At 56.9% G+C, this 26,492-nt stretch overlaps 1 protein-coding gene and 1 long non-coding RNA gene across 2 annotated transcripts in view; both read right to left on the bottom strand.

Annotated features, from left to right (window-relative positions):
* Positions 1–12,195, bottom strand: part of GALNT9 (polypeptide N-acetylgalactosaminyltransferase 9) — a 100,658-nt gene extending 88,463 nt beyond the window's left edge. Inside the window, exon 1 of the mRNA XM_082354159.1 lies at positions 11,563–12,195. Coding sequence (XP_082210285.1) covers positions 11,563–11,803 — 241 coding nt within the window. The 5' untranslated portion in view covers positions 11,804–12,195. The remainder of the gene's footprint in view (positions 1–11,562) is intronic.
* Positions 1–26,492, bottom strand: part of LOC309610422 — a 487,797-nt gene that overhangs the window by 381,890 nt on the left and 79,415 nt on the right. The gene's annotated exons all lie outside the window — the stretch shown is intronic.

A 26,492-nucleotide genomic window follows, 5' to 3' on the forward strand; every position in this document is an offset into this window, starting at 1 on the left:
GAGCAGATAGAGACCCTGACCGTCCAGGCCTCCAACGAGGCCGCAACTCCATGTTTCCTAACGATGACCAGCACGCAGCAAACACACCAGGACACTCGAAAGAACAGAGACAGGCTTCAGACGGGCACTGCCGGGTGGTGGGTCCTCACGCTGCCCTCGGATCAAAGAGGCCATGAGTCTCCTCTCCTAACGTCACCCAGCAAGCGGGACTACACAGCGTGCAGTGGAGAGACCGCCCGTCACCCGCCTGTCACCTGCCCGTCACCTGCCCGCCACCTGCCCGTCACCTGCCCGTCACCCGCCCGTCACCCGCCCGTCACCTGCCCGTCACCTGCCCGTCACCCGCCTGTCACCCGCCCGTCACCCGCCCGTCACCTGCCCGTCACCTGCCCGCCACCTGCCCGTCCCCCGCCTGTCACCTGCCCGTCACCTGCCCGTCACCTGCCCGTCACCTGCCCGTCACCCGCCTGTCACCCGCCCGTCACCTGCCCGTCACCTGCCCGTCACCCGCCTGTCACCCGCCCGTCACCCGCCCGTCACCTGCCTGTCACCTGCCCGTCACCTGCCCGTCACCTGCCCGTCCCCCGTCACCTGCCCGTCACCTGCCCGTCACCCGCCCGTCACCCGCCCGCCACCCGCCCGTCACCCGCCCGTCACCCGCCCGTCACCCGCCCGTCACCCGCCCGTCACCTGCCCCTCACCTGCCCGTCACCTGCCCGTCACCTGCCCGTCCCCCGTCACCTGCCCGTCACCTGCCCGTCCCCCGTCACCTGCCCGTCACCTGCCCGTCACCCGCCCGTCACCCGCCCGTCACCCGCCCGTCACCTGCCTGTCACCTGCCCGTCACCTGCCCGTCACCTGCCCCTCACCTGCCCGTCCCCCGTCACCCGCCCGTCACCTGCCCGTCACCTGCCCGTCACCTGCCCGTCACCTGCCCGTCACCTGCCCGTCCCCCGTCACCCGCCCGCCACCCGCCCGCCACCCGCCCGTCACCTGCCCGTCACCTGCCCGTCACCTGCCGGGCCCCAGGTAGTGCCCTCCCAGTGCCTGTGACCTTGGGGTTGGGGGGATGAGGGGTGGCAGCGGTGGCCCCGGCTTCCCTCTTTTCTCCCCCTATGAGAATTTAGGCTGATTTAACGTGCCTGATTATTAATTTTGATGATTACAAAGCGGAGATTAAAGCAAGAGCCCCTGGTTCGCCTTCGAAGATAACATCCCTCCCAGCTTCAGTTTTAGCCACTCTCTCCAAACACAACGGCTAATTTCATTACAGACAGGTCTTTTAAGATTCCCTGGGGACCCAAACCAATAACATATTGTCAATAGTGGGAAGAAGGACTGCCCTTCTGAAACTATGAAGTCATGAATATTTTGCAGGACATGGCAATACCTGTAAAATATATTCTCACTGAGACTAATATAGTATTTGATAAATCTTCATACATAATACTCATGTTCAACTAATATGAGTATTTATGGGGCCAAAGCCTGGGAGATAAGGGATGACTGGAAATATCTGGCGAAATGCGTTTCCTCACTCTTTCACTTTGCAAAGCACATGGGCCGTGGAATGTCCCTCGGCCAGCTCTTGTGCCAACCTGCCCCAGATTTGGGCCTGATCACTGCTGGGGAGTGGGTACGGGGGACATTTGGGCATCCTGTCCCTTCAGTGGTGACCTGGCTCTGAGCGAAGCTGCCCAAGGATGTCAGGGTGGCTGGGGCCCGACCTTCCCCATGCCCACCGCATTGGGCTCTGGTCCCGACAGCAGAATCTCCCGGGAAATGCTTGTCCCGTGGGCCAGCCCCGCTCTGGGGGTCACAGGCAGGAGGAGACCTCAGAGCCCACACTCAGGTCCCCAGGGAGCCGAGAGTCTGGGCAGCCCGGAGAGTGAGGCTGGCTCTGTCCCCCTAGCCCCACTGGGTGGGTACAGAGGGCCCGGCGCCGCCCTGGGCCTAGCTGCTGACATCCCGGGGCAGGGGCTGCCTGCCTTGCTCAGGCCAGAGCCCCAGGACCTTGTGCATAGCAGGTGCTTATGAATGAATGAATGAAGGCACATATGCATGAATGAACGAATGAAGGCATATATGCATGAATGAATGGGCCACTGCAGGGCGCCCACCAAAGGAAACGGAACTGGAGCCAGGGGTGTTGCCCCCAAGCTCCGTCTGGAGAGAGTGTCCCTCCAGACAAAGAATGATGGACAAGCCTAAGAGCTCACGCTGACCCTGAAGATGCAGAGCGCCCCCTGGCATGGTAACCCCAGCTCAGTCAGCTTGGGCTTCGTAACGAGTACCACTGACAGGGGGCCTAACGGCAGACATCTCTTTCTCACGGTTCTGGAGGCTGGAAGTCCAGATCAAGGCAGCAATTTGGTTCCTGATGAGAACCCTCTCCCTGCCTTGCAGATGGCGGCCTCCCTGCTATGTCCTCAGTGGTCCTTCCTCGGTGTGTGCACGCAGAGAGAATGAGATCCCCGACCTCCTCTTCTTATGAGGCCACTAATCCCATCATGGGGGCCACGCTTATGACCTCACCTCCCCCTAACCACATCCCAGAGGCCCCACCTCCTAACACCAACCCACCGGGATTAGGGCTCCAACATAGGAATTTGGGGGACACAGACATTTAGTCCATTGCATTCCACCACTGGCCCCCCAAATTCACGTCCTTCTCTCATGCAAAATACACTCACTCCTTCCCAACAACCCCAAAAGCCTTAATCTGCTCTAGCATCAACTAGGAAGTCTCAAGTCAAGGGCTTCTCTAAAGGTGTATCAGCCACTCACGTCCCCTCAAATCTGAGCCACCTGGACAGCTGTGGTGCTGGGCTCTCCAGCACCCAGAGCCAGGCCGGGGCAGAGTCCGATGTCTCATTTTGCTCCTGGTCCAACCCCTCCCCCGCCCACCCTAAAGAAAGCTGGAATGTGTTTGAGTTGGGGGCTGTAGCCAAGCCACCAAAATTCAAACCCCACCTTCACCCACGTCCTAACTTCAGGCGAAACGCTCAGCCTTTGTGTGCCTCCATCTGGGTGAAGGGGGCAGTGCCCCCATCCCAGGGCTGCTGTGGGGCATGTGACACTCAGGGACGACGGGTGCTTGCGTTATTTGTCCTTCTGGCAACACACAGTCGAATGCCTCCTGACACAGGGGCTGTTCGCATTTCCCTGCCGTTTGGGTTTCTCTCACCCACGTTTAGCATCCCAGCCACTCCCACCAAGACAAGAGAGTCATGGGCCCACTGTCAAGTGCCTTCGAGAAGACCCGGGGGCAGAGTGGCGCAGGTGCAGCCAGGTGTGGGCAGGTACCTGCGACCACAGTTAGGGTGCTCGGGTGGAGGAGGGAACGGAGGGCTGGGCGAGGCTGCAATGGGAAGAGCGGTTCCTGCTGGGGTGTGGTCTGCAGGCTCCAATCTGCAGAACCGCTGCTCCTGGCCCAGCGTCCGGCTGCGTGAGCAGGGCTGGCTGCTGAGTCAGGACAGATCACCCCCACACTGCCTGTCCCCGGACCCACCCTCAGAATCGCCCTCGACTGCTCCAAGTTCATTGAACACAGCTCTGTGGCTTCCTGGCTCCTCGCTAGAGCTGGGATGAAGTGAGACCAGGAAGAGGGTTGGGGACCTGTGGTGCCCGCCCGCCCGGGGGGATTCCCTCTAATCCCCAGAGACCCCTCCAGCCGCAGAGCCCCAGGTCGGGGGCAGAGTCCTGGGCCGGGAAGAGCTGCCTTTCCGGAGGGTGGTGGGGTGCAGCGTGAAGGTACCTGCTCTAAGTGGCCCTGACTGAGGACCAGCAGGTCCCTGCTTCTTGGGTCCTTCTGACCCCAAAAGCCACCAGGTCAGGGACAGAGAGGCCAGCCCTTCCAGCAGCGGAGGGACCTTGGAAGCGAGGAGATGAAGGCCTAGAGCTTGGCAGTGTGACCTCCGCAGGTCTCAGAACCACGTGAATTTTCTCTGGACAGCGCTCTGGACACACTCACTCCCAGCTGCCAGGAATCTGCTCTGACATCTGCAGCCGGGAGGGAGCACGTGCCTCACAGCCCTGTTCGCAGGGGCAGCAAGGGCTTCCTGCAGCCCCGGGCAGTGCCTAGCGCTCTTTGACTGTGCCACAGGCGGGGCCGCCCTTACACCAGGGCCACGCCGGATACGAGGCTGTCCTCCTCACACCCGCGCCAGGCCAGCTGTTCACCTCCACAAGGGTGCGTGGGGCCCCCGCCTTCCTGGCCCTCTGTCCTTCTCCAGCCATTCCAGATGCCTGTCCCCCTTTCTCACTACTTGGCTTTGCACCCTCTATGGGGTCTCCTCCCATATTCATTCATCCATCATCCATCCATCTCCCCACCCATCCCCGTCTCCACTCAAACATCCTTCCTTCCTCCCTCCCTCCCCCCAACCATAAATCCATCCACCCATTCAGTGAACAAATATTTACTGAGAAACTGTTATGTGTCAGGCAGGATGCTAGCCATCTGTCCAAATTCTGCCTCATTTCAGTTCTTTTCCTTCCATTGTCTTTGCTCACATTTCTGAGGACCTATTATGTGTCAGGCACTTTCACACGCATCATCTTGTCTAATCGCCTCAAAATCCTTTCCTGGAAGGATGATCACCCTCCCCATTTCACAGATGGGAAAACCGTGGCTCAGCGAGGGGAACTGACCTGCCACGGTCACCCAGTTGGGGTTTGGGTCATCTATCCAACTCCAGTGTGCAGCTCCAAACTCCTCTCCTTCCAGGAAGGCCTCCTGACCTTCAACACAGCCCATCAACACAGGGCTCTTTCTTGTCACTCACACTCACTGCCTTAGAGAACAGAGAATACCAGGCAGTTGCCTCCCCGCTACCTGGCTGTAAACCCTCAGAGGAAGGCACCCAGGCTCTGAGCTTTGGGCACCCCCCCCCACCCCCTGTGCTCTGCACAACAGCCAGCGTTGGTTCTGTGAATAAAGTGTGAACTGGATGAAACCACCTCCCTGATCCCCCCTCCCCAACTTCCCGTGGATGCCTGGGGGCCATGCGTTTTTCTGCAGGAGTGGGGCTGCACCAGAAAGGGAACCACAGGGCTGGTGGAGTCGGTGTGGGGAAGGTCAGGGGACTGAGGACAAGCGGAAAAGAGAGCTGGAGCTCTCAGCCAAGTCAGCTGAGCAAGAACCACGTGCCAGGCATCGCCCAAGAGCTCACATGCTTCCCTCACTTACTTCTCACAGTGATACCGAGAGATCGTTAGTATTTCATCCCATTTTACAGGTGAAGAAACTGAGAGCAAGGCTGTGAAGGAAGCTGCCCAAGGCTGCAGGGAGCAGGGCTGCTTCCCCAGGCCGTCTGGCTATGCAGCCACATTTTAGCTGCAAAGCTCTGCCCCACCGAGGAAGATAAGCTTTTTTCCTTCCCTGCGTCCACTGCTAAGAGCTCAAGCACGTGGAATATTAACACATTTTCCACAGTCTGCTCACATAGTGCGAAAATAGTCCCTTGCATAACCCAGGCACTTTCTGTTACTTTCTTTCTCTGAAATAAAATCGAGGCTTGCTGGGTTTCAGATGCGGGCTGCACCCAGAGCTGGCTTGACTGGACTATTCTGTTAAAAGTACAAGCAGTCTTTTTGGCTCTAGCCGGAGGCATAAGCCCTCACCACCGAGCTGACCAGGCTGATGTCTTCCCAGTCCATCCCCAGGGAGGCGGTCCAGGGCAGAGACCCTGGCGCCAGCGTGCCGGGGGCCAAATCCCACCACTACCGTCCCCCCTGGGACGTCAGCCCTGAGAGGCAGGAACCCGTGCCTCAGTCACTCCTGACTCGGCATCAGGAACACGTGAGGAGTGAACAACACACGGATAAGAGATTTTCCATCATTCCAGAGAGGGAGAGCTTCCGCCTGCAGGGGAGTTTCCAAGGACCCATCTCTCCGGCCTTGCCCCTCCCTCCTTTGACACCTGGCTAACCTCCCTTCAAGGGTACCTGTGCTTTCTGAGAGCAGAACAGAGAAGTTGACCAAACTGTTCCAAGACCTGGATCCCAACTGGGAATGTCCTCAGTGGGACATCGGATATGGAGATGGATAGAGACTTTTTTTTGTCTAGTTTCCAGCCAACGAAGGATAAGCTGTCCTTTCAGAATATAGTGCCGAAACTTTGAAATATGCAGATTGCTGAGCTGAATTGTAAATGCAATCACTTAGCCCCAGCACACTCCCGAGGCGGGGATCACCGCCTGCATGAATTATCCCTAGAATCGAGGCCCCACTGGATCTGCAGACAGAAGTCTGTGGATAGAGCCAGCCCGGGTGAGGTCCGCTCCTCCCAAAGGAATTGCGTGAGGGGTGTTTATCTCAGGGTGAAGCATCCCTGCCTCCCGTCCCCTGAAAATGCCAAGGCCCAGGTCTGCACAGCGCTAACCTCTGTGACCGGAAGTGGCCTCGGTTGTTCTGACTCACCAGCGGTCAGTTGGGGTCAGAGCCAGACCAGCAGGCAGAGGAGCACAGGCAAAGAAGAGGAAAAAAAGCAAAACCAACACGCTCTTAATCTTCTCAGGGTGAGTGAAATGTAATCACAGGCAGCTCCAGTGGAGGAGAGGGGAAAAGGTGATTCTTGTCAAACGCCCCGCCGGCCGAGGCTGTGTGAGGCCTGGGCTCTAGTTGGGAGCACCGACTATTTTCTCACTTTCTGTAGTAAATCAACAACAGTGGGGGAGGTGTGAGACAGATGCAGGGGGATAAGGCCACTCAATTAATGACCTGACGGGGGGGGGAAACGGCCAACCAATTAAATGCTGCCGTTCTGAAGCAAGACCTGCCAGGACCCGTGATTAAATCCCGAACAAACTGCAGCCATTCATTCAGCCACGGTGGCTTTGACTGTTGGGATCGGCAATGCAGGACAGTTTAACTCATAAAGCAGATTCAAGGAGGATGGAGATAGATGAACTCAAGCTGGAAAGACCCCAGAACCAGCGGGGAGCTACTTCTGGAATTAAAACTCACAATGAATAGGGAAAGCTTTCGGATGAAATGCACATGCCCTACAGGTGGAATATGGTCTTCAAAATGGAGCTGCTCATGCACAGAAGGGGCTCCGAAACCCCTCTTGAGAAGCCGGCTCTCAGGGGTGGGCGGGCTGGGACAGGCGTGCCATGGAGGCAAGGGGTGGTCCAGAGGTCCAGCCCCTCTCTGGCCTCAAGAACCTTCCATGCGCTTCTCAGACTCCCACCCAGCCCCTTCTCCACGCTCTCCTGCAGGCTCCACCCAAGTGTGTCACTCATCCTTTTGTCACGTAAACGGTACTGATGAGGCAACCTCCCGGTGCCAGAGTTTGAGGCACCTGCTGTCCTCATGTAGCTTGTGCTCTCGTGTGACGTGTGAATCCCGTCGCAGGTGGGGAAACCTTGGACGCCTCCCCAAATTCAGCTTCTCAGCTGTGACATCTGCCTACTGCCAAAGCAAGCACCACAGCACGGGGAAGACGGCTGCACGAGGAGATACTTGTTCCCTCTGTGGCCCGAGGGTCCAAGGTAAACGCATTCTCTCCACCCTTCTGCTTCTCACCTTCCCCCCGGGGGGCCTCCTGGTCCCGGCTCCTATAGGCTTCGATTATTAAAGCTCGTGGTGTTCAGACCCTTGGTAGGATTTCAACTTCCCGATCTGAAACCTGGGCCCCCCTGCAGCGGAGGCAGCCTCGGGGACACACGCCCCTTAGCAACATGACAGCCCAGCTCCCCACTCTTCCCAGCCCTTCCTCCACGCCCGCACCCCCCGTACCATCCCCTCCGCTGCTCTGCTGCAGACCCGGGCTTCCCAAAGCGTGGGGTCGGAACCCTGGCAGGACCGGCACGCGGGACAGGATTGTTGGCAGAAAATGAACACGGTGTTAAACAGCATTGACTCGCGCCATGCGACTTATCCCCTTTTAAAGTCTGTCTCAATCTCCTGATTTCTTCAAGGAGAAAGTCTTGGTTTCGTGCCAATATATCCCCCATACTTAAGAATCTCCCTTTTAACAAAGAGAGGGCAGGCTTCTGGCTCAGAGCCTCCGGTGACAGCTGCGTCACGCTAGAATTGAAGAGTGTGCTCTTGTTTTCATTGCATTCATTCACACAGTCCCCTCCTGCTTATGGGTACAGCGGTGATTTGCAATTGTCTTTCAAAATAAATTTATTCTAAACAAAAACAATCAATTGTTTAGAGAAAGATCCGCTCACTCGCTCATCCAACAGATATTTATAGAGCACTAACTATATGCAAGGTACCTCCCTAGACCCTTGGCATTTAGAGTTGTGAATAAAACAGACAAAAATTCCCACCCTCAGACGAATAGCAGAACAGGTGTTGTGCACAAATATGGTAAAACAGCACCAGTCTATGTGAATGTCTCTAGTTTGAGAGAGAGCAGGGGCAGCAAGTACCTCTTCCCAATGGAGGGGAAGTGGCATTGGCAGGGCTGGCGGGAGGGGGCCTGCACCTGAGATGTCCAAGGCCATTGCCTGATAGACCACAACTGGACCTTCTGTTATTTTAACTTGAACTTTTGATAAGTGCAGAAATGTAGATCATTCTGAAGCAAGTATGCTTTTAGCAGCTGCCACCACTAACTTTTTAAACAACCTGGGGCAAGTCCTGCTGTCCCACTGGCCCTCAGCTTTTCCATCTGTACAATGGGCCCATGGCTTTGACTTCTGACTGTAATGGCTTTGACCTCTGACTGTAAAGCACTTGGGCTGGGGTGGGTCTGGTTAGAGGGAATTAACGCACATGTGTCTGAATTTTAAAAACCAACCAACCAACCCAAATGGAAACCCTCCCATCCCATCCCCAGCTTGAATTCAGCCTCTGCTCCTAAGGGGTCATAAGAAGGCAGAGGGGCTTGAACATACGATCAACTAAATGGGACTCTCTTTCCCTTCTCACTGAGCTTAGAGGTTCTCCAATTCCACTTTCAAAAGACTCACTGTGCCAGTTGCAGGCAACGGAACCAGGGATGCTGTATTTTATGTGCAATTTAAGATATTCAGAAGGATGATTTTTGTCTATAAACATTTTTTCTTGCCTTGAGCACTGAATTTAGAAGGAAACTCTCGTGTACATACAGGATGTGACTACACTGCATTTCCTTAAAGAATGTTTTCCCCCGGGTCCTGTGAATTTGAATCTACACACACCACTTAATAAGTCTTTGCTGAGGTCAACAAGACATCTCGAGTAAAGGTCACTGGACCAGCTAAAGAAAGGGTGTGGGGAGAGTTGGGGAGAATACCCGGCCTCTGGGCCCTGCTCCCGGGGACAGCCTTTCCTTCCCACCAGCTCCTTCAAGCCAGGAGAGGTATTTCTAGAAAGCAGTCAAGGCAAAGGAAATATAAGCAATAAATCAATTTTGTTTGGGTTTCTCCCTCTCCTTTCTAAACTCAGCTGAATTAGTATCGAGTAGAAGCTCCAGGAATCCATTTCATATTTCTTGGATCTAAAACACAACAGACACTAGTGCAAAGGGCAGCGGCTCGCCTCTTCCAGGAAGCATTGTCTTTGCTGTTCTTCAACATCCTTTAACACAGGAATCGGTGCCACTTTGAAGGCGTGAGCACTGCTTTCACACAGCTTCTTGTGAACAAAGGTCAACCCCACCCCTGCACTGCCCTATCCTTAGGGACCGACCTGGGATGAGGGTCAGACTGGGGCTCTCTTGTCATTTCCAGGAACAAATACTGAAGGACCCCTGGGTAAGATGCTATGCTAGGCACGTGGCCTAAGAGAGGGATGCAAGATGGACTCATCAAAGAGAGTGGGGCTGGGGGGAGGGGACAGAGAGGCAGAACAGTTGGAGGAAGGGGTGGGTAAAGAAAGGAGAAAGGGGTGGGAGGAGGAGCCGGAAGAGGAAAGCGGGGGGCGGGGGGGAGAGGAAGGAGGGAGAAGCCAGGAGATGGGAGAGGGAGAGGCTGGGGTGGGCCTGGGGATAACCCTCCACTTTCCCGAAACCCTTCATCATCTCCCATCAGTGTCGGGAAAGTCGGTCGAAGGTCTTGGCTTTTTCTGCCTCCAAGAATCCTGGTCCCTTCTCACCCTGAAGGGTGGGGAGAACGGCTCTCGGTGCTGAGCTGGCCGTCATGATGTGACACAACCCGACGCGCTGCCAGTGTTTTTATATAACCCTCTGGTTTCCCCATAAAACAGACCATAACACCCTGGCAAATACACTTCAATAAAGCTGTGTGCTATTACTGGGGCACGCCGCCTTCCCGGAGGTGAATCACTGCCGGAATGGTCAAGTGGCAGTTGAACCAAACTTTTCTCCCCTCGTGGCTTCAGCTGAGCAGGAGAGATCAGAAAAGCCACGGAGCCCACCAAAAGTACCTCCAGAGAAAAACCAGGAGTTCGAGGGTGGTGAGAAGGTGCTTGGGAAGTCAGAGGACGCTCCGCCTTCCCTGAGCAGGTGGGCAAGGCTGCGGACACCTCCTGCGCCCGGGCGTCAACAAGCCTCAGGTTCAGAGCCGCTGCTCCGAGGCCGGCTGGGCCTCCAGAAGAAAATCCTGAGATGACCCTCACATCGGGTGGCGACATGCAGAGCAGGCCCTGCCTGTGCAAGCTGGCTCCCAGCTCCTGCCGGAGCCTGTTACTGACGCTGCCTGAGGGGCGTTGCTGGGTCTGCTGATGCAGAAACCAGAATAGCACAGGACAGAGGGGAGCCCACGAATGAGGTAAGCGCAAACTTTCCTCCTTCCTCCTTGTGCCTCGGCACCGAGTGAACCGAGGGAGCAGCCGGCGCTCCGCTGCGTCCCCAAGTGGAAAAGCACTCCTCCCCCCACCCCCTCACCCCCGGCTGCACGTTGGCCCTGACCCTCCTTGACTCCCACTCTGACTCTCAGGGTGACCCACGCCGGCTTGGGATGAAACACGGGGCCCACCTCCAGGAGCTGGGCTTCCTGTAGAAGCTTCCAAGGACTCCAGGGTCCATCTAGGTAATTAACACCTGCCAAGCCCCTGCTAGAGGCCCTGGAGTCTCTTCACCCACGAGTCACAGGCTCACGGCCTCAGACGCGGCCCACGACTCCAGGACAGGGCCCAGGGGCCGGGGGTACCTTCCTCCACCGACATTTAAAGGACACCCCTGACGGGCAGTGTCACCACCCCACCTCTCTGCACTTCTTCCCCGAGGGAGGGGAGCGGGTCCGGGCTAAGCCCCGATGCGCCACATCTCCCAGAGCATCTCAGCTCTTGTCCTGGGCACGCCTGCTCTTAACGCAGGTCCTACAACCCCTAGAAGTTCTCTCACATCCCCTCGGGGAACAAGGCGGTTTCCCTCATGTGTGCTGGGGGGGGGGGGCGGTACTCAAGGGTCCACTGGGCGAGTGAATGCGCGAGTGGCCATACAGGCCAGTGGCCTCTGTTACACGGAGCCTTCGTTGCTATCGGCCTCCTACCTAATTCCCTCCCAAGTAACAGGAGTTCGATCCCAGCCCTGGTTGGCCATCGGGCCCCTGGGGTTCTCGGAGGTTCTAGCGGTCGGGCACAGTGCAGTGTCCCAAGCACGGGGACACTTGCCCCCTGCCCAGCCCCTTTGTCCCGAGCGGGGCGCTGGCTCGGCTCACCGTTCAGCTGGGTGTAGACCACCTCCTCCAGGTGGTCGAGGCGTTGCAGGATGGCTTCGCGCTCCGCCAGCGCGCCCACCTTGGCGTGCCGGCTACGCACCCGGCGGTCGGCGCCGCGCACGATCTGCACCAGCCCCTCTGAGCGGTCCTGCAGGCGGCAGTACACCGAGAAGAGGATGATGCCGACGAACACCAGGATGTTGACCGTCAGCAAAGTTTTGATCTTCCTGGCCACCGCCATGAACGCGGCTGGAAGCTGGGGGCTGCCTCACCCGCGGGGCATCCCCGTGGGCCCGGCGGCCACAGGAGCCTCCGCCTGGCCCGCTGCTTCGGGGACCATGAGCCCGCCCAGCGTGCCGCGGGCTGGGGGCTGCGGACCGGCTGCGCGCTCTGCCGCCCGTCCCCGGGAGCTGTCCCTTCAGCACCACCCGCGCCCGCTCAGCACGCCCCTCTGCCTCCCGGGCTCCCCGCGCGCAGGGGCTGCCCGGGGCCGCGGATACAGGGGGCACCCGGCATCCTCCGCAGAGGGGCGCGGCCCAGTCTCGGGGGCGGCGGGGCGGGCCTCGGGGCCCGGAGAAACGACGGAGGCGCGGGCCGGCAGGCGCTCGGCTGGCGTGCGGCTCCTGCCCGCCCCGCCGCCACGGCGCCGGTGCGGAGTGACGCGGCCGCCCAGCTCATCAGCATGCAAGCGGGGCCCGCACCCTCCCCCGCAGGCCCGCCCTCCCGGGACGCCCCCTCCGGGACCACCCTCCCCTCCCCTCCCCTGCGGGGCGCAAGGTCCGGCGCGCGCTCCTGGCGCCAGAGCAGGGTGGGGCGGGGCCTCGCGCTCAGGGGACCCCGACCAAGGGCATCCGGGCGGGGGCGGGGGGGCGGAGCGCGCGCGCAGTCTCTCTCCACGCCCCCTCCCCAGACTTGACCGGCCGAGGCGGGGTCCTGGGGAGCGCCTGGGCAAGGCGGGGTAGTCCGCGCGGATGAGCAGGGGGAGGCGGGGGCGTCTTTATGAGCAGAAGGGGGGACAGTAGGGTCAAAGCCACCTCGGTGGTTCGTCTTCCCCTTACCTAGGCCAAACTGAATCTACTCCCGGCCTCCCTCCCCTTGGCCCTCTCTGGGGCTGAAGGCTGGGGAGAGCTGAGTCCAAGGACGGGTGGACCGCGCTTGAGAGTCGGTGGTACCTACGGGCACCTCCAGGCGGAACTGCGAAACCCACCAGGAGGGGGGAAAGGCGCAGACTCCTGCGCGTCGGGTGCTCCAGGTCGGGGTCCTCAGACCTCCGGGGAGAGCAAACCCGGCTCACCGCCTCTCCACTCCCATCTCCAATCTAGCCCCAAGCCCGCGTTTCATAAATGAGACAGCCGGGCTCCGTTGGAACCTGGGCGCCCAGAAGGCAGGGGGTTCTGTCTGCTTCACGCTGTCTCGCCAGTGCCTGAAGCTTAGTTGGTGCTCAGTAAATATCTGTTGAGAGAATAAATGTGGGAACATGCATTAAGAGCTGGCTTTGTGGGGCTTCCCTGGTGGCGCAGCGCTTAAGAATCCGCCTGCCAATGCAGGGGACACGGGTTCGAGCCCTGGTCTGGGAAGATCCCACATGCTGCGGAGCAACTAAGCCCGTGAGCCACAACTACTGAGCCTGTGCTCTGGAGCCTGCGAGCCACAACTACTGAGCCCACGCGCCACAACTACTGAAGCCCACGTGCCTAGAGCCCGTGCTCCACAACAAGAGAAGCCACACAATGAGAAGTCCACGCACCGCAACGAAGAGTAGCCCCCGCTCGCTGCAACTAGAGAAAGCCTGCGCACAGCAACGAAAACCCAACGCAGCCAAAAATAAATAAATTAATAATAATTTAAAAAAAAAAAGAGCTGGCTTTGTGCTGGTCCCTCACTATACAGAGATGAATAAGATACTGACCATTGGGCTTCAGGGAGCTCTTGGCATGTGTGCGTGTGTGCACATGTGTGTATGCATGTGTGTCTCTGTAAGTGCATTTTGTTTTTTGGCCACATCACGTGGCATGTGGAACTTCCCTGATCGGGGATCGAACCCGTGTCCCCTGCAGTGAAAGCCCAAATTCTTAACCACTGGACCGCCAAGGAAGTTCCTCTGTGTGTGCATTTGAGTGTGTGTGTTCATATGTGTGTCCAGGTATGTGCATTTGTGTGTCCAAAAGCGCATTTATGTGTGTACATATGTGTACATGTGTGTATTTGTCCATGTGTGCATTTATGTGTGTGTCCATGGGCATGTGTCTATGTGTGTGTTCATGTGTAGATGTGTGTGTATCCATGCATGCGTGTATAGGGGAACTTCAGGGTCTTCTGGCTCTTAGTCCAATGCTCCTTTTGCAAGCATACATTTCTAAACATCAGACATACTAGCCTATCCAGCATGGAGGTTTTATGCCTCTTGGTAGATTCTCTTGAGATCCAAAAGACCCCTCGCTCCTCTCCCTCATCAAAACTTTCTTTTCTTTCTCAGGACGTTTGTCCAAGAAATGCAGAAGACCATCACCAGGAAGGACCCAGCCACTGGGACTTGAGGCCAGCTGTCTACAGGGTGTTCACCAGATAAATCACTTGTTCTGAGAGGAAGCTGGGATTCTGTTTTTCATCATCATTCTGGGAGAGTCTCACAATGCGGCAAGTTTGATAAACACTGGTCCGTTCTTGATAAATAGCCATTCCCCTGTCCCTCCTTAAGAAATACGGTATTTTTCTGTTTACAAAATGCCAATTTGTAAGATGTTTCCCCATTTTACAAGGATGGCTTTTGGAATAAAAATACAAACGGCTAACATTTACACAGTTGGTAAGATTGTGCCAGACCCTGTTCTAGGTCCTTTATGGCCATTAACCGATTAAGACCAACAGCAACTGGCATGATCTAATTAAACTATGAGGAAACTGAGGCAGTGAGAGGGCGAGTGCCTTGTTCAAGGTCACATCAAGGGCAAAGCATGGATCTGGGCTTCAAGCCCAGACAGTTTGGCTCCAGAATCAAATTTATTAGCCACTGTCACTCAAGGAAAAAAAAATCAAGCACTTTTCATTATATGTCTATTGAACATGATGTTAAAGTGGTTTTGCAGAAGGAAACATTATTTTGTTCATGTAAATACATTGTGCTGCATTCTAAGGTTTAGCAGGAAATGATACATCCCCAATATGCATTAATATTTGGCTACATTTCATTTGAAATACAAGCACATTGACTTGGGAAAATTTGGGGGTACTTTGCAGGGAGGGAAATGCATCAGTCCAGCAAACTGGTATTCATTTGATTTTTTAAATATACTGAATGCTCAGCAGTGAGTTGTGAGATGTGCTGCAGTAACGTGGATCTAACGCAGGACCATGGAAGGAGAAGCACCACCCCCCTTCCACCACCACCATCTTGCCTCTGACAAAGCTCGGGCTTCCCAGGGGCTTCCTCAGATGCCAGCCCTTCAGAAGCCGCAAGGGAACCTGCAGTCCAGAGTGCTGATTTGCCAGCCTGGGAAAACCCTCACTGGAATCGCGGATACCAAGTGGGAAGGCACCCACGGGACTAAGGGAGTCTTGTGGTCACAACCTTGAGGAGGGCAGGCGTCTGTGCTGATGCAGGCCACGGGAAGGCGGAACCATGGAAACACAAAGTGGCCCTGGCAAGGGACGTGCTAGGTCCTCTGATGTCCTTGAAGTCAGCCTCCGTCCCGAGGTTTGCCTTGAGACAACACTCTTGTCTGAACAGAATTCACTCTGAGTTGGACCTTGCCCTTTTGTGGACCACAAACTGAAACTCAAGATTCACTAGATGATTCTCTCCTAGCTCATGGAGAGGAGGGCATTTCCTGTTCAGAATTCAGCCTGAGTACACAGCATGCCGTGTTTTATTATCTAAACGTATCAGTCAGGAGAGCCTGGGTGATGCTGCAGAAACAAACGGCCAGATCTCAGCAGCTCAAACAAAGCAGGGCTATTTCTCGAACAAGCTGCATATCCACGGGGGCCAACAGGGGAGTTCTGCTAACTACTCACCTCGGGAACAAAGCAGGGCTATTTCTCGAACAAGCTGCATATCCACGGGGGCCAACAGCGGAGCTCTGCTGACCACTCACCTCGGGACCCTGTCTGCGGAGAGCAGCTACCTTGAGCGTTGCCTCCGGCTGTGCCGAGGGGAGAGGAGAGGAGAGCTTAGGAGGGCCTCACGCTGGTCCTTAAACTCCCAGCCTAGAAGCGACACCTGCTATTTCCACTCAAAACGTATCGTCCAGAAAGCGTCATGTGGACCACCCTGCACCAACAGCTGGGGTAGAAGTGAAATTCTGCTGTGCACTTGGAAGAGGGCGATCTGGAGATATTTGGGTGAATAACACTCAGGATCCGCACAGCAACCTTCCAGAAAATTAGGATTTTATTCCAAACTCCCCCCACACTCCCAAATACCAGGCTCCCCGGGGTAGCAACACGTGATTGTTGTCAAATTAAAATTTAATGCAACCATTTTATGGAAGACTAAAGCAAAAGAAAAAAAACAAAAAACAAACGTGCGGTGAATTTTGGTTTAGACAAGATTCATTGATGAGGTTGGATCTCAGGCATCTGCTCCTGAGCCAATGTCCTCTGAGAATTGAAACTTGAGCTTCTGAATGATGGGACTCCTCCCCATGGGGATTCTCAGCTGGCAGGGGCCCGAGGCGAGGGCAGAGGTTGTGCGGGCCAAGCTCTCGCTGAGTGATTGGCCCCCAAACGCGGAGCTGCAGGAACGCTCCAACAGCTCCAGTTCATGACCAGAGACAAAGTGGGGAACTAATGACACCCCAGGATCCCAACTCCAGTCTTGTCTTCCCCTGCCTCTGACTTAGGCCACCAGACCTGACTCTAAGCAGCTTTAAAGAGGCAACAGAGATGTTGGCGGAGCCCGTTCATTAAACACGGGCCCCTCTTGGATGCCCCCCATGACGGCTGGTGGGCCGCAGCCCATTACCCCCACAGATGGGTACATCAGTCCTCGGGCAGGTGATGCAGGCCCACAGTGGGTGGAGAGGAGGGAGATTTGAGATCTGCAGGCCAGGCCACCACCTGCTTTCTCCGGGCACAAAGGGCACCTTCCACTGAGCCAAGAGAGGAAAGTAGCGCCCGGGTGACCAGAAGGTGCGTGTAAGGGGTGGGGAGGGGGGAGCAGGGGGTTGTGAGAGAGAGAGATGGACAGGGAGAGAAAGAGGGGAAGGACGGGGAGGGTGGAGGAGAAAGAGAATTCGGTGGGAGGCGGGGTGGAAGGGAGTGTTCATCACAATGGAAGGCGCTGGGTGTCGTCTCCTGCTGTCATTTCTCCCCAAGACATTCTAAAATGGTGACAGAATTTGCGAGCGACGTCACTACCTGAATCACCTCTGGCCCTTGGGTTCTGAAGCCAACCCAGCTTCACAATTGCTCCGGCACAATGGTGTCATCTATTTCCCGACAGTAATTGTCAGCAGGTTCGAATGTCTGTTCCTCACTGGTCTCAGGTAGAACAAAACCGCATCTAGGAGGCCTTCCCTGTCTGACTCTTAATTTATTTACCAGACACTTAAAGAGCGTTTACCACATGCCAGACACTGGTCCAAGCACTTTACAAAATGCATTCACTTAACCCTCATAGCAACCCTCAAAGGGAAGTGCCATTATGCCCATTTTGTAGATGAGGAAATAGAGGCACAGAGAGGTTTAATAACTGCCTAAAGTCACACAGGTATCGGAGATGGAGCTGGGAAGCAACCCAGGCCATCTGGCTCCAGCTTTTAAACTCTACGCTCAGCTGCCTCTGCTGCCAGTAAGCTATCTAAAATATATTCTTCCCTTTGCCATATTGAAGATTAATCTCTCCTGTTTCCTACTCGCCCATAATGCTAACTTGTCCCTTCATCACAGGTGCCTGGGCTGCTGCATCATTAATCCACCAGGGTATTCAAAGCACCGCCAAACAGCAGCTTAAATCAACAGCATTCAGTCATTCAGCAGGTGCGTCTGCAACCAAGGCAGGGCTCACAGGTCAGGCTCATCTCTGCTCCATGACGTCTGGGGCCCCAGTTGGCATTAAGGAGTGGAATGGGGTCATCTGAAGGTTCATTCGCTCGTGTCTGTCATTGTGGCCAGTGGTTGGCTGGGCCCTGGGCTGCGCTACCGGAACACACATGCTGGCCCCTCCGTGCACACGGGCCCCTCCACGTGGCCAGGGCTCCCTCATAACGTGACTGCCCGTTCCGGGACCAAGCCTGCCTAGAGGGCCAGCCACACTGCCTCTTGTGACCCAGCCTCAGAAGTCACACGGTGTTGCTTCCGCCACCCAGATTGAGGGGAAGGACACAGACAACATCTCTTTGTGGACATGTTTTGGAATCACTCTACCTGGGGACCGCTTCCCTAACCAGTCTGATGAAATGTCTCTTGCTCTCACCTCCCAGCTGTTGGAAGGATATGGCTCAAGGCTAGTTGCACGGAGGACCAATCCCTGGTGGAACCAGGGGTCTCGTTTGTATGGGCATTATTCTTGATTGCAGTTAGGTATTTTTTTATTGATTGATTGATTGATTGATTGATTGCTGTGTTGGGTCTTCGTTTCTGTGCGAGGGCTTTCTCTAGTTGCGGCAAGCGGGGGCCACTCTTCATCGCGGTGCGTGGGCCTCTCACTATCACGGCCTCTCTTGTTGCGGAGCACAGGCTCCAGACGCGCAGGCTCAGTAATTGTGGCTCACGGGCCCAGCTGCTCCGCGGCATGTGGGATCTTCCCAGACCAGGGCTCGAACCCATGTCCCCTGCATTGGCAGGCGGATTCTCAACCACTGCGCCACCAGGGAAGCCCTGCAGTTAGGTTTTAACAACTACACCACTTGAGCAGGTGAGTCTAATGTCATAAACCCTGGGCTGGAGTCCCAGCGGGGCAGATGATATCAGTTGCTTACCCAACCTCCCTTCCTTCCCTGATGCAAGAGCAACAACAAATGCCTCTGGGCCACAAACGCCTATTTCAGACCAAGAAGTAAATCTTGATTAGTTGAAACCAACCCATGATAGGTCTATGGAAGGTGCTATGGTCTGAATGTTTGTGTCCCTCCCAAATTTCATATGTTGAAATCCTAACCCCCAAAGGTGATGGTATTAGTAGAAGGTGGGGCCTTCAGGAGGTGATGAGGTCATGAGGTGGAGCCCTCATGGGTGGGGTTAGTGCCCTTATTAAAGAGGCCCCAGAGAGCTCCCTCGCCCCTTCCACCATGTAAGGACACAACCAGAAGTCGACAGTCTGTAGCCTTGGAGAGGACCCTCACCTGACCATGCTGGTGCCTTGATCTTGGACTTCCAGTCTCCAGAACTGTGAGAAATAAGTATCTGTTGTTTATAAGCTACTCAGTCTGCGGTATCTTGTTACAGCAGCTCAAATGGGCTAAGACAGGTGGTCATATTAGCCTGTTGTGGCCTAGAGTGTAGGCAGGAGTCTTCAGGGTAGAGCTTGTAGGAAAGGTTTTCTTCCTTGATTAAAAGGCGCTGATTCTACTGATCTGGCCACTTTTCCCTTTCCCCCTTCCATTTGTCCTCTCTGGAACTCAAATGTGATGCCTGGAGGGACAGCAGCCGTTTGGTAACCATGAAGCTACAAGCATATGGATGAAGGTCAACACCCATTAAGGATGACAAAACAGAAAAATGAAGGAGGATGGTCCCTGACAGCACCACTGAGCAGCTCTCCAGGACTGGGCTGCTGGTCTGTGGAATCTTGTTATGTGAAACAAATGAACTGCTATGGCTTGAGCTGCTATTAGCCAGGCTTTCAGCCCTGCCTTCCTAGTTAATATACCTCATGAGCTGCTCCACGGTTTGGGGCCGGCTGAACCACTCAATCATCCACCGCAAGCACAACTTCCATGGTCCCTTGACTCATTAACCCCCATAAATGTCTACCATCCTAGCTGGAGAACAAGGGTGATGTGTCTTCCCTGTCCTGTGTTCTGAGCAAGGAGCTTTTAGTGACCGTCACTAGCAGACTGTTGCCAAAGCAACACTTATAACCTGGATCTGCCCTGAGCACCCATGGCCTCTGCCTGGGGCTGTGTGCATCCAGGGCTGTCACTTGGCCCAGGGCACCCAGGCTGCTCCAAGGCCAGAGGCTGCAGGCAGCTTGGTGCCCTTGCAGCGAACGAGGCAGGGAGGGAGCTTCCCATGACCTTGTCATCAGCTGAGCGCCCTGCGGGCTGAGGAGGGGCACCCGCGCCCAGCTGGGAATGCCGCCGCAGGCTCTGCCAGCCCCACACGGCACCACCCCCATCCTACCTGCGCCCACCTTGCCTGGGCGTGGCTCAGCCCACACCTGCTTCTCTCTGACGGGGCGCCTTCTGTGGTCCGTGCTGACCTGGAGTCTGGCCCCTGTGGGGTAGATGGACCACCAGGGCCTCCTGAACCCCTGCCCCTCTCTCCTGCCCTCTGTGGCTAAGCTTCTTGGTGCGGCTGCCTTCACTTCCTGCTTGGATTCCCATCCTTGGTTCCCCCTTCAGTGGCACCCCTGCCTTTCCACCAGGAGGGCTCTCGTGCCAGACTCAGGGACCTGCTGGCGGCTCCTCCCTCACGCCCCTCCCACGCTGTGCTGGTACGTGTTTAACAATCAGCTCTACAGGGGGGAGAGAGCAGTTGTGTAGGGTTTGCCAATTTCCATGGTGTAAATACTCCCATCATGGCTGGTTTCAAGCTGGCAATGTGACACCACTGAACGTAGAGTTGGGGACATGCCCAGTCGGACTTTGTGCGCTGGTTGGAGCCTCTCTTCCCGGCCAGCCCCTCTCTCGGTGGCCCTGACACCAGGTCGCTCGCCTTTCTCGGAAACTGTTCTCCAGCTTGGGTGGTACCACCCTTCCTTGGATTCCCTCCTGCGCCTCTGGCCTCGCCTTCTGGGTCTCCTGTGGGGACTGGTCTTCCCTGCTCGGCCTTGAAGTGTGGCGCCCCTCAGGGCCCTTAGACCTTTCTTCAACTCACTCCACCCGACTGCATCCACACCCGCTTCCATTTCTGTCCGACCGTCCCAAGTCTGCATCTTCTTCCCATATTGTGGAGCTGAGGAGAAAAGCCTGCGGATACAAGACCAGAATGGCAGAGACCTCAGCGAGATGGAGACGCCGACTCCCCGGGTCCGTCCCGGCGACTGGTCCCCTCCCGGTCTCTGCCCACCTTGTGGGTCGGCGGGCCGCACTTCATCATCCTCATTCCACACCACACCTCTCTTTCCTTCCCGATCAGACCACACAGTGCAAGTCTTCATCACCTCTTCAAGTTGGTCCCCGGGGGCTTCCCTAGTGGTGCAGTGGTTAAGAATCCGCCTGCCAACGCAGGGGACACGGGTTCGAGCCCCGGTCCGGGAAGATCCCACATGCCGTGGAGCAACTAGGCCCGTGAGCCACAATTACTGAGCCTGCGCGTCTGGAGCCCGTGCTCCGCAACAAGAGAGGCCGCGACAGTGAGAGGCCCGCGCACCGCGATGAAGAGTGGCCCCGGCTTGCCGCAACTAGAGAAAGCCCTTGCACAGAAACGAAGACCCAACACAGCCATAAATAATAAATAAATAAATAAATTAAAAAAAAAAAAAAAAGAATCCGCCTGCCAACGCAGGGGACACGGGTTCGAGCCCTGGTCCGGGAAGATCCCACATGCCGCGGAGCAACTAAGCCAGTGCGCCACAACTACTGAGCTTGCGCTCTAGAGCCCACGAGCCACAACTGCTGAGCCCACGTGCTGCAACTACTGAAGCCCGCGCACCTAGAGCCCGTGCTCTGCAGCAAGAGAAGCCCGCACACCACAACGAAGAGTAGCCCCTGCTCACTGCAACTAGAGAAAGCCCGCACGCAGCAATGAAGACACAACACAGCCAAAAATAAATAAATTAAAAAAAAAAAAAAAAGGTGTTCCCCGTGACCCCCATCCTTCTTGCCGTCTGTCATCGATGGTGGCATGAGGATTCCTTCCAAAGCGCAGCTCCAGCAGGGGTGCCACACTTCCTCACATGCTTCCACGGCTCCCTAGTGCCTCCAGGATAAAGTCCGCCCGGCAAGCCTCAGGCCTCCGCACACTCGCTCTGCGCTATGTTCCCAACATCATCTCTTACGGCTCCCCATCACCCCTCACCACTGGTCGATGAAATGGAAACCTGCGCTGTTTCCTCAACACCCTGCCCTGTGCCCCTGTGCTTGAGCTCCACTGTCCCTTCCCAGGAATCCCCAGACACTGCTGGCTGATAATGGTGTTATCACTACCGATTTGCAAACAAGGAAACTGAAGCTCAGAGACGTGAAGTGACCAGCCAGGCCACACAGCGGGGAAGCCGCACAGCCAGGATTGGCACGAGGGCAGTCGTGTGCCAGGTCCACACCCCGCCAGCAGGCTCTGCCTCGTTGGAAGCGAACTTGGATCTCAAGACGTCCAGAGTGCGGGGCCTCAGTCACGCAGGCCCAGGGCTGCCACCTCCCCCTTACCTGGAGGACACGTTTTGAGACGCCCAGTGTGCTGCCAGGACGGGATAAGGGGGCTCAGCCAGTTCCTGAGGCCCGGGAAGACCACGACGAAGGGGCTTTGGCCAGGGTTCCTGCTGCTGTCATGCCGGGAAGTGCCGAGACCTGGGTCAGCGCGTTATCAAAGAGAAACAGACATCTTTGCATTAGGAACATGAAACTACCATCCTCTCCAGAGGGAGATCTTTGATTTCCCTTTCTGCTACAGGTAGAATTAGCTCAGAGCTCACAGAGAACACTTCAGCTGGAAAAGGCCATTCCTGGACACTCTTCCATCTGCCAGAGGAGAAAATCTTTGTCTAAACGGTTTTCATTTCCATCGACTCTCAGGCCTGGAGTAGACCTGTAAGCTGGCCAGCCCGCCCTTATTGGGTCCCTTGAAAGGTTCTAATAACCCAGGCTGACTTGAAAATACAGCATTCACAGTTTCCAGGGACCCACGGCTCCCGGTGGAGTCACTGCCCGGCCTTCGCGAGGTCCTGTCCGAGCAGAGGGAGGCTGCGGCCTGTGGGGAGCGGCCCCGGCACGGAGCTGTGGGCCGCCGATGGCTGCGGTGTGCTACCCACGCAGTCGCCAAGGCCGGCCGGAGTCAGACCTTCGTGGGCCGAGGCTCCCAGAGCGGCACGGGGCGCGGGTGAGTGAGCGAAGGTGGCCCCGTGCCACACACGGCCCTGAGAGGCTGGGAGCATCCAGCCTGGACTTCCGCGGGCTGACGGCGGGGCCTGACCACAGAGGAAGCTTGGGGACACACGGTGGCTCGGGAGCGAGGAGAAGCCCCCGGAAGGGGCCCCTGTCCCCGGGACACGCTCTGTGGCTCCACCTGACCTGGAAAGATATCAGCGTCGGGGCGGAGTTGGAGGAGGTATGTAGACACAGAACAATCGCACAATAAGATCAGGGTTTTTTTGCAGCTTTACTGGGGTATAATTGACAAATAAAAATTGTAGATACTTAAGGTGTACAATGTGATGATTTGATACGCATATACGTTGTGAACCGATCACCACAATTAAGCTAATCTCACATCCATCACCCCACTTAGGTACCATTCTGTGTGTGCGGTGAGAATAATTAACATTTCCTCTCAGCAAATTTCAAGTACACAGTGCAGGATTGTTAAATATAGTCTCCACACTGTACGTTAGATCCCACTTGCAACTGGAACTTTGTGCCCTTTGACCAGCATCTCCCCATTCCCCCCCCCACCAGCCCCTGGAAACCAGCATCCTACTCTTTTTGCTTCTATGATTTCAGCTTTTTACAGATTCCACATGTAAGTGAGATCATACAGTGTTTGTCTCTCTGTGTCTGGATTATCTCACTTAGGTCCATCCATGTTGTTGTAAATGGCAGGATTTCCTTTTTTTAAGGCTGGCCCATATTCCTTTGTACACACACACCCATGCCACACGTGTTCTTAACATGGCCTTCTTTTTTTAAATATTTATTTATTTATTTAGAGTCTTAGCCACTGGACCACCAGGGAAGTCCCAACATGGTCTTCTTTTTAAGCTCCACGTAGGAACAGAAGCTACCTGAGGGGGCCCTCTGACTGCTCAGTCGGCAGCCTCGCAGGGGGAGGGGTGGGGCTGAGGCCTGGAGAGTGACCGACCCTGTGGTGGACCTCTGTTTTCTTGCCGCCCACCCATCACCCCTTCTTCTGGAAATAATGTCTGTTTGGGGCGCCACCCCTCATTCAGCCACAGTCCAGGGGCTTGCATGGCTCCCCTCCCACCCTGCACTCAGCCCGTGGCAGGCAGGCATCAGGTGGGCGGATCAGACGCTGCGTTGTGCTGGTGACCGTGATCGGCTCGCAAATGGACGGTGACCAAGCTGTTGAATCTGGTCAGAGGTGACCCAAGACTTCCACTTGAGTGACCAGGAAAGACGGATTTGGGGGCTGTGAGCTGTGACCCTGGTGCAGCCAGTGCCGCTGCAGGGAAATAACCCAAAGGACAGTGCAGCCAACCCCTGGGGAAACTACAGCCTTGGGATGGGAAGAGCTAAGACCCTGAGGCAGCGATTGAGCCTCTGGATCAATCTATGCCTGAAGCCAGTACACGACTGTGTCAGTTCAGCGCCAAGACCAGATGAGAGGTACAAGAAATCTACTGGAAGAAATGCCTGCAGAGGGTGAGAGGGAGGAAAGCAGAGTGGGCAGGGATGTCTTCAGACCGAGCAGGTCTGGCGCCTGCGGGACGGCAGGAGGAAGGAGCTCCAGGGCCGAGGAGCCCAGTCTGAGGTGCAGCCGGAAAGTCTCAGCCAGGCTGACGGCGTCCTCAAGCCAGCGCTGCCCCGCGTCCTGCAGGAAGGCCTGCACCCATCCCAGAAAGAGAGTTCACAAAGGAAGACAGACAAATGGCCAGTACATTTATGGGGAAACAATCAACTTCTCTGGTGACCAAAGAAATCCAGGTTAAAACATCCATAAATATCACCGTAACCGCTAGACCAGCTGGGGCTGAAAGAACAGCATGAGGTCACGGGGAGGGAGTGGGGCGGGGACTGCCTCTCCCGCTGTAGGGAGAGTAAATGGGCGCTTTCTGGGGGTGACCTAGCCCGACCCACCCAAGTCCCCACAGTCACAGCCCACCTTCGACCGCAAAACCACGTCTCGTCATGTGTGCTTCCAAAACAGAGATGTGAACAAAGACAGGTGTGCAAGGAGATTTGAGTGCTGTTTCAGGATGGGGTGGGGAACGCTTTTTTGCCAGGTGTGCATGTGAGTGTGAGTGTGTGCAGTGTGTGTACGTGGAGGTGACTTGCAGGTGGGTCAGACTGCATGCGTGCGCGTGCCCGTGTGTGCCCCCCACGGCGACAGGGCCTGACTGACTTGGCGGGAGTGGGTGGCATGCGGCCGGGTGGAGAGGGGAAATACTGGTTTGCACAAGTCACCAAGGCTGCTTTGCAGAAAGGGAGGCCAGGGTCAGAGGCCAGGAGGCCGCAGCGCGTCGTCTCGGCGTGAAAGCCTGACGTCTGCGCGGACTTTGGTTCTTCTGGGCACGGAGGACGGGCGCCTCGCCTGGGCGGCAGGGACGGAAGGCGGGCTCGCGTCTCCCCGGCGACCGGGGTGCAGGCGCGCCGCTCTTGCCTCTGGGATCCTGACCTCGCGCAGTCGGGCTGCCGGCGCCGCTCAGGGGCCCGCACGCACAAGCGTCCCCCCACCGCGCACCCCCGGTGCTGCCGTCCCGCAGTCCGACGTCCGCCCCGTGGTGGCTGTGACCCCACACGGGCCCGTCTGAATGCAGAGGCCCTGGCCCTGCCCGGGGAGCCGTGGAGGCCCCGGCGCGGCCCCTTCTCTGAGCCAGACACAGACCCACACCCTCGGCAGCTCGGGCCCCAGCCTCACTCGCACGGAGCACAGGCGCTGTTGCCCCAGGCAGGGCCCGCGGCTGCGCGAGCAGAGGGCATCTGAGCAGCCGGCAGGCGCCCCGCTCCTTGGAGGAAGCCGCCGAGCAGGAGGCCCTGACAGGTGAAGAAGGGAAGGGTCATCCCGCGGGAACCTGGTGAGGACGGGCTCCGCGCGGGGTCGGGGAACCTTCTGGAACCGGGAGCAGGCTGGAGTGGCTGAGCTCGGCAAGAAGGAGGGAAGGGGCGTTCAGGACGAGGCAGGGAGGCCAGAAGCGCGCAGCCCAAGGCACAGTTTGACCGTGTCCCCGACGAGAGGGGCGAGTTCCAATCACGGAGGGCATCTCACGCTTCATTAGAGAAGGTCAGGCTTTCTGCCCTGCGGTGGGCGGTCGGGGGACGGAGCGCGGCTCATGCAGCGTAGCTGGGAAGCACCCAGCAGGCGGGTTGGACGCGCAGGAGAGCGAAGCGAGGGCGGAGGTGCCATGGGAGGGAGGGGCTTCCGCAGCCAGGAAGAGGCTCCCCAGGGGGGAGGGGGGGAGAGCTTCCCCCACGGAGAAAGGAGGGAAGGCAGGCGCAGGCAGGGCTGGGGCTTGGGGGCAGGAACTTCAGGCTTTGTGGCTTCGGGTTTCTCCCTGGAAGAGGTGCACACTCGTGTCCAAGAGGAAGGGGAGGAGGCGGACCTGTCGTGCTCCTGGGGATATGGGTGTCCCCGAGCCTGGACCGGGAGCGGGCAGGGCCGACCTGACTTCTCCTCTGAAGTCTCTGCGCTGCCTTCCAGGGCCCTGGCTGAAGCTGTGAGCAGTCACCGGCGGGAGAACAGGTGGGGCAGGTGGGGCGCAGCGGCCTCCGACTGTCGTGGGCTGAATGGCAGCCCCCCAGGCACACGTCCATGTGCCAACCCCGGGGCCTGTGAATGTGACCTCACTTGGAGACGGGGTCTGTGCAGGTGGAATTAAGGTGAGGATCTTGAGATGAATCATCCTGGGTTAGGGCGGCCCCTACAGCCAGCAGCTGGCTCCCTAAGGGAGGAGAGAAAGGGGGAATGGGGGCCCACGGGAGGGAGGCCAGGCGAGG

The sequence above is a fragment of the Balaenoptera borealis genome (assembly GCF_965194805.1).
Source record: "Balaenoptera borealis genome assembly, chromosome: 14".
In the NCBI taxonomy this organism is placed as follows: Eukaryota; Metazoa; Chordata; class Mammalia; order Artiodactyla; family Balaenopteridae; genus Balaenoptera; species Balaenoptera borealis.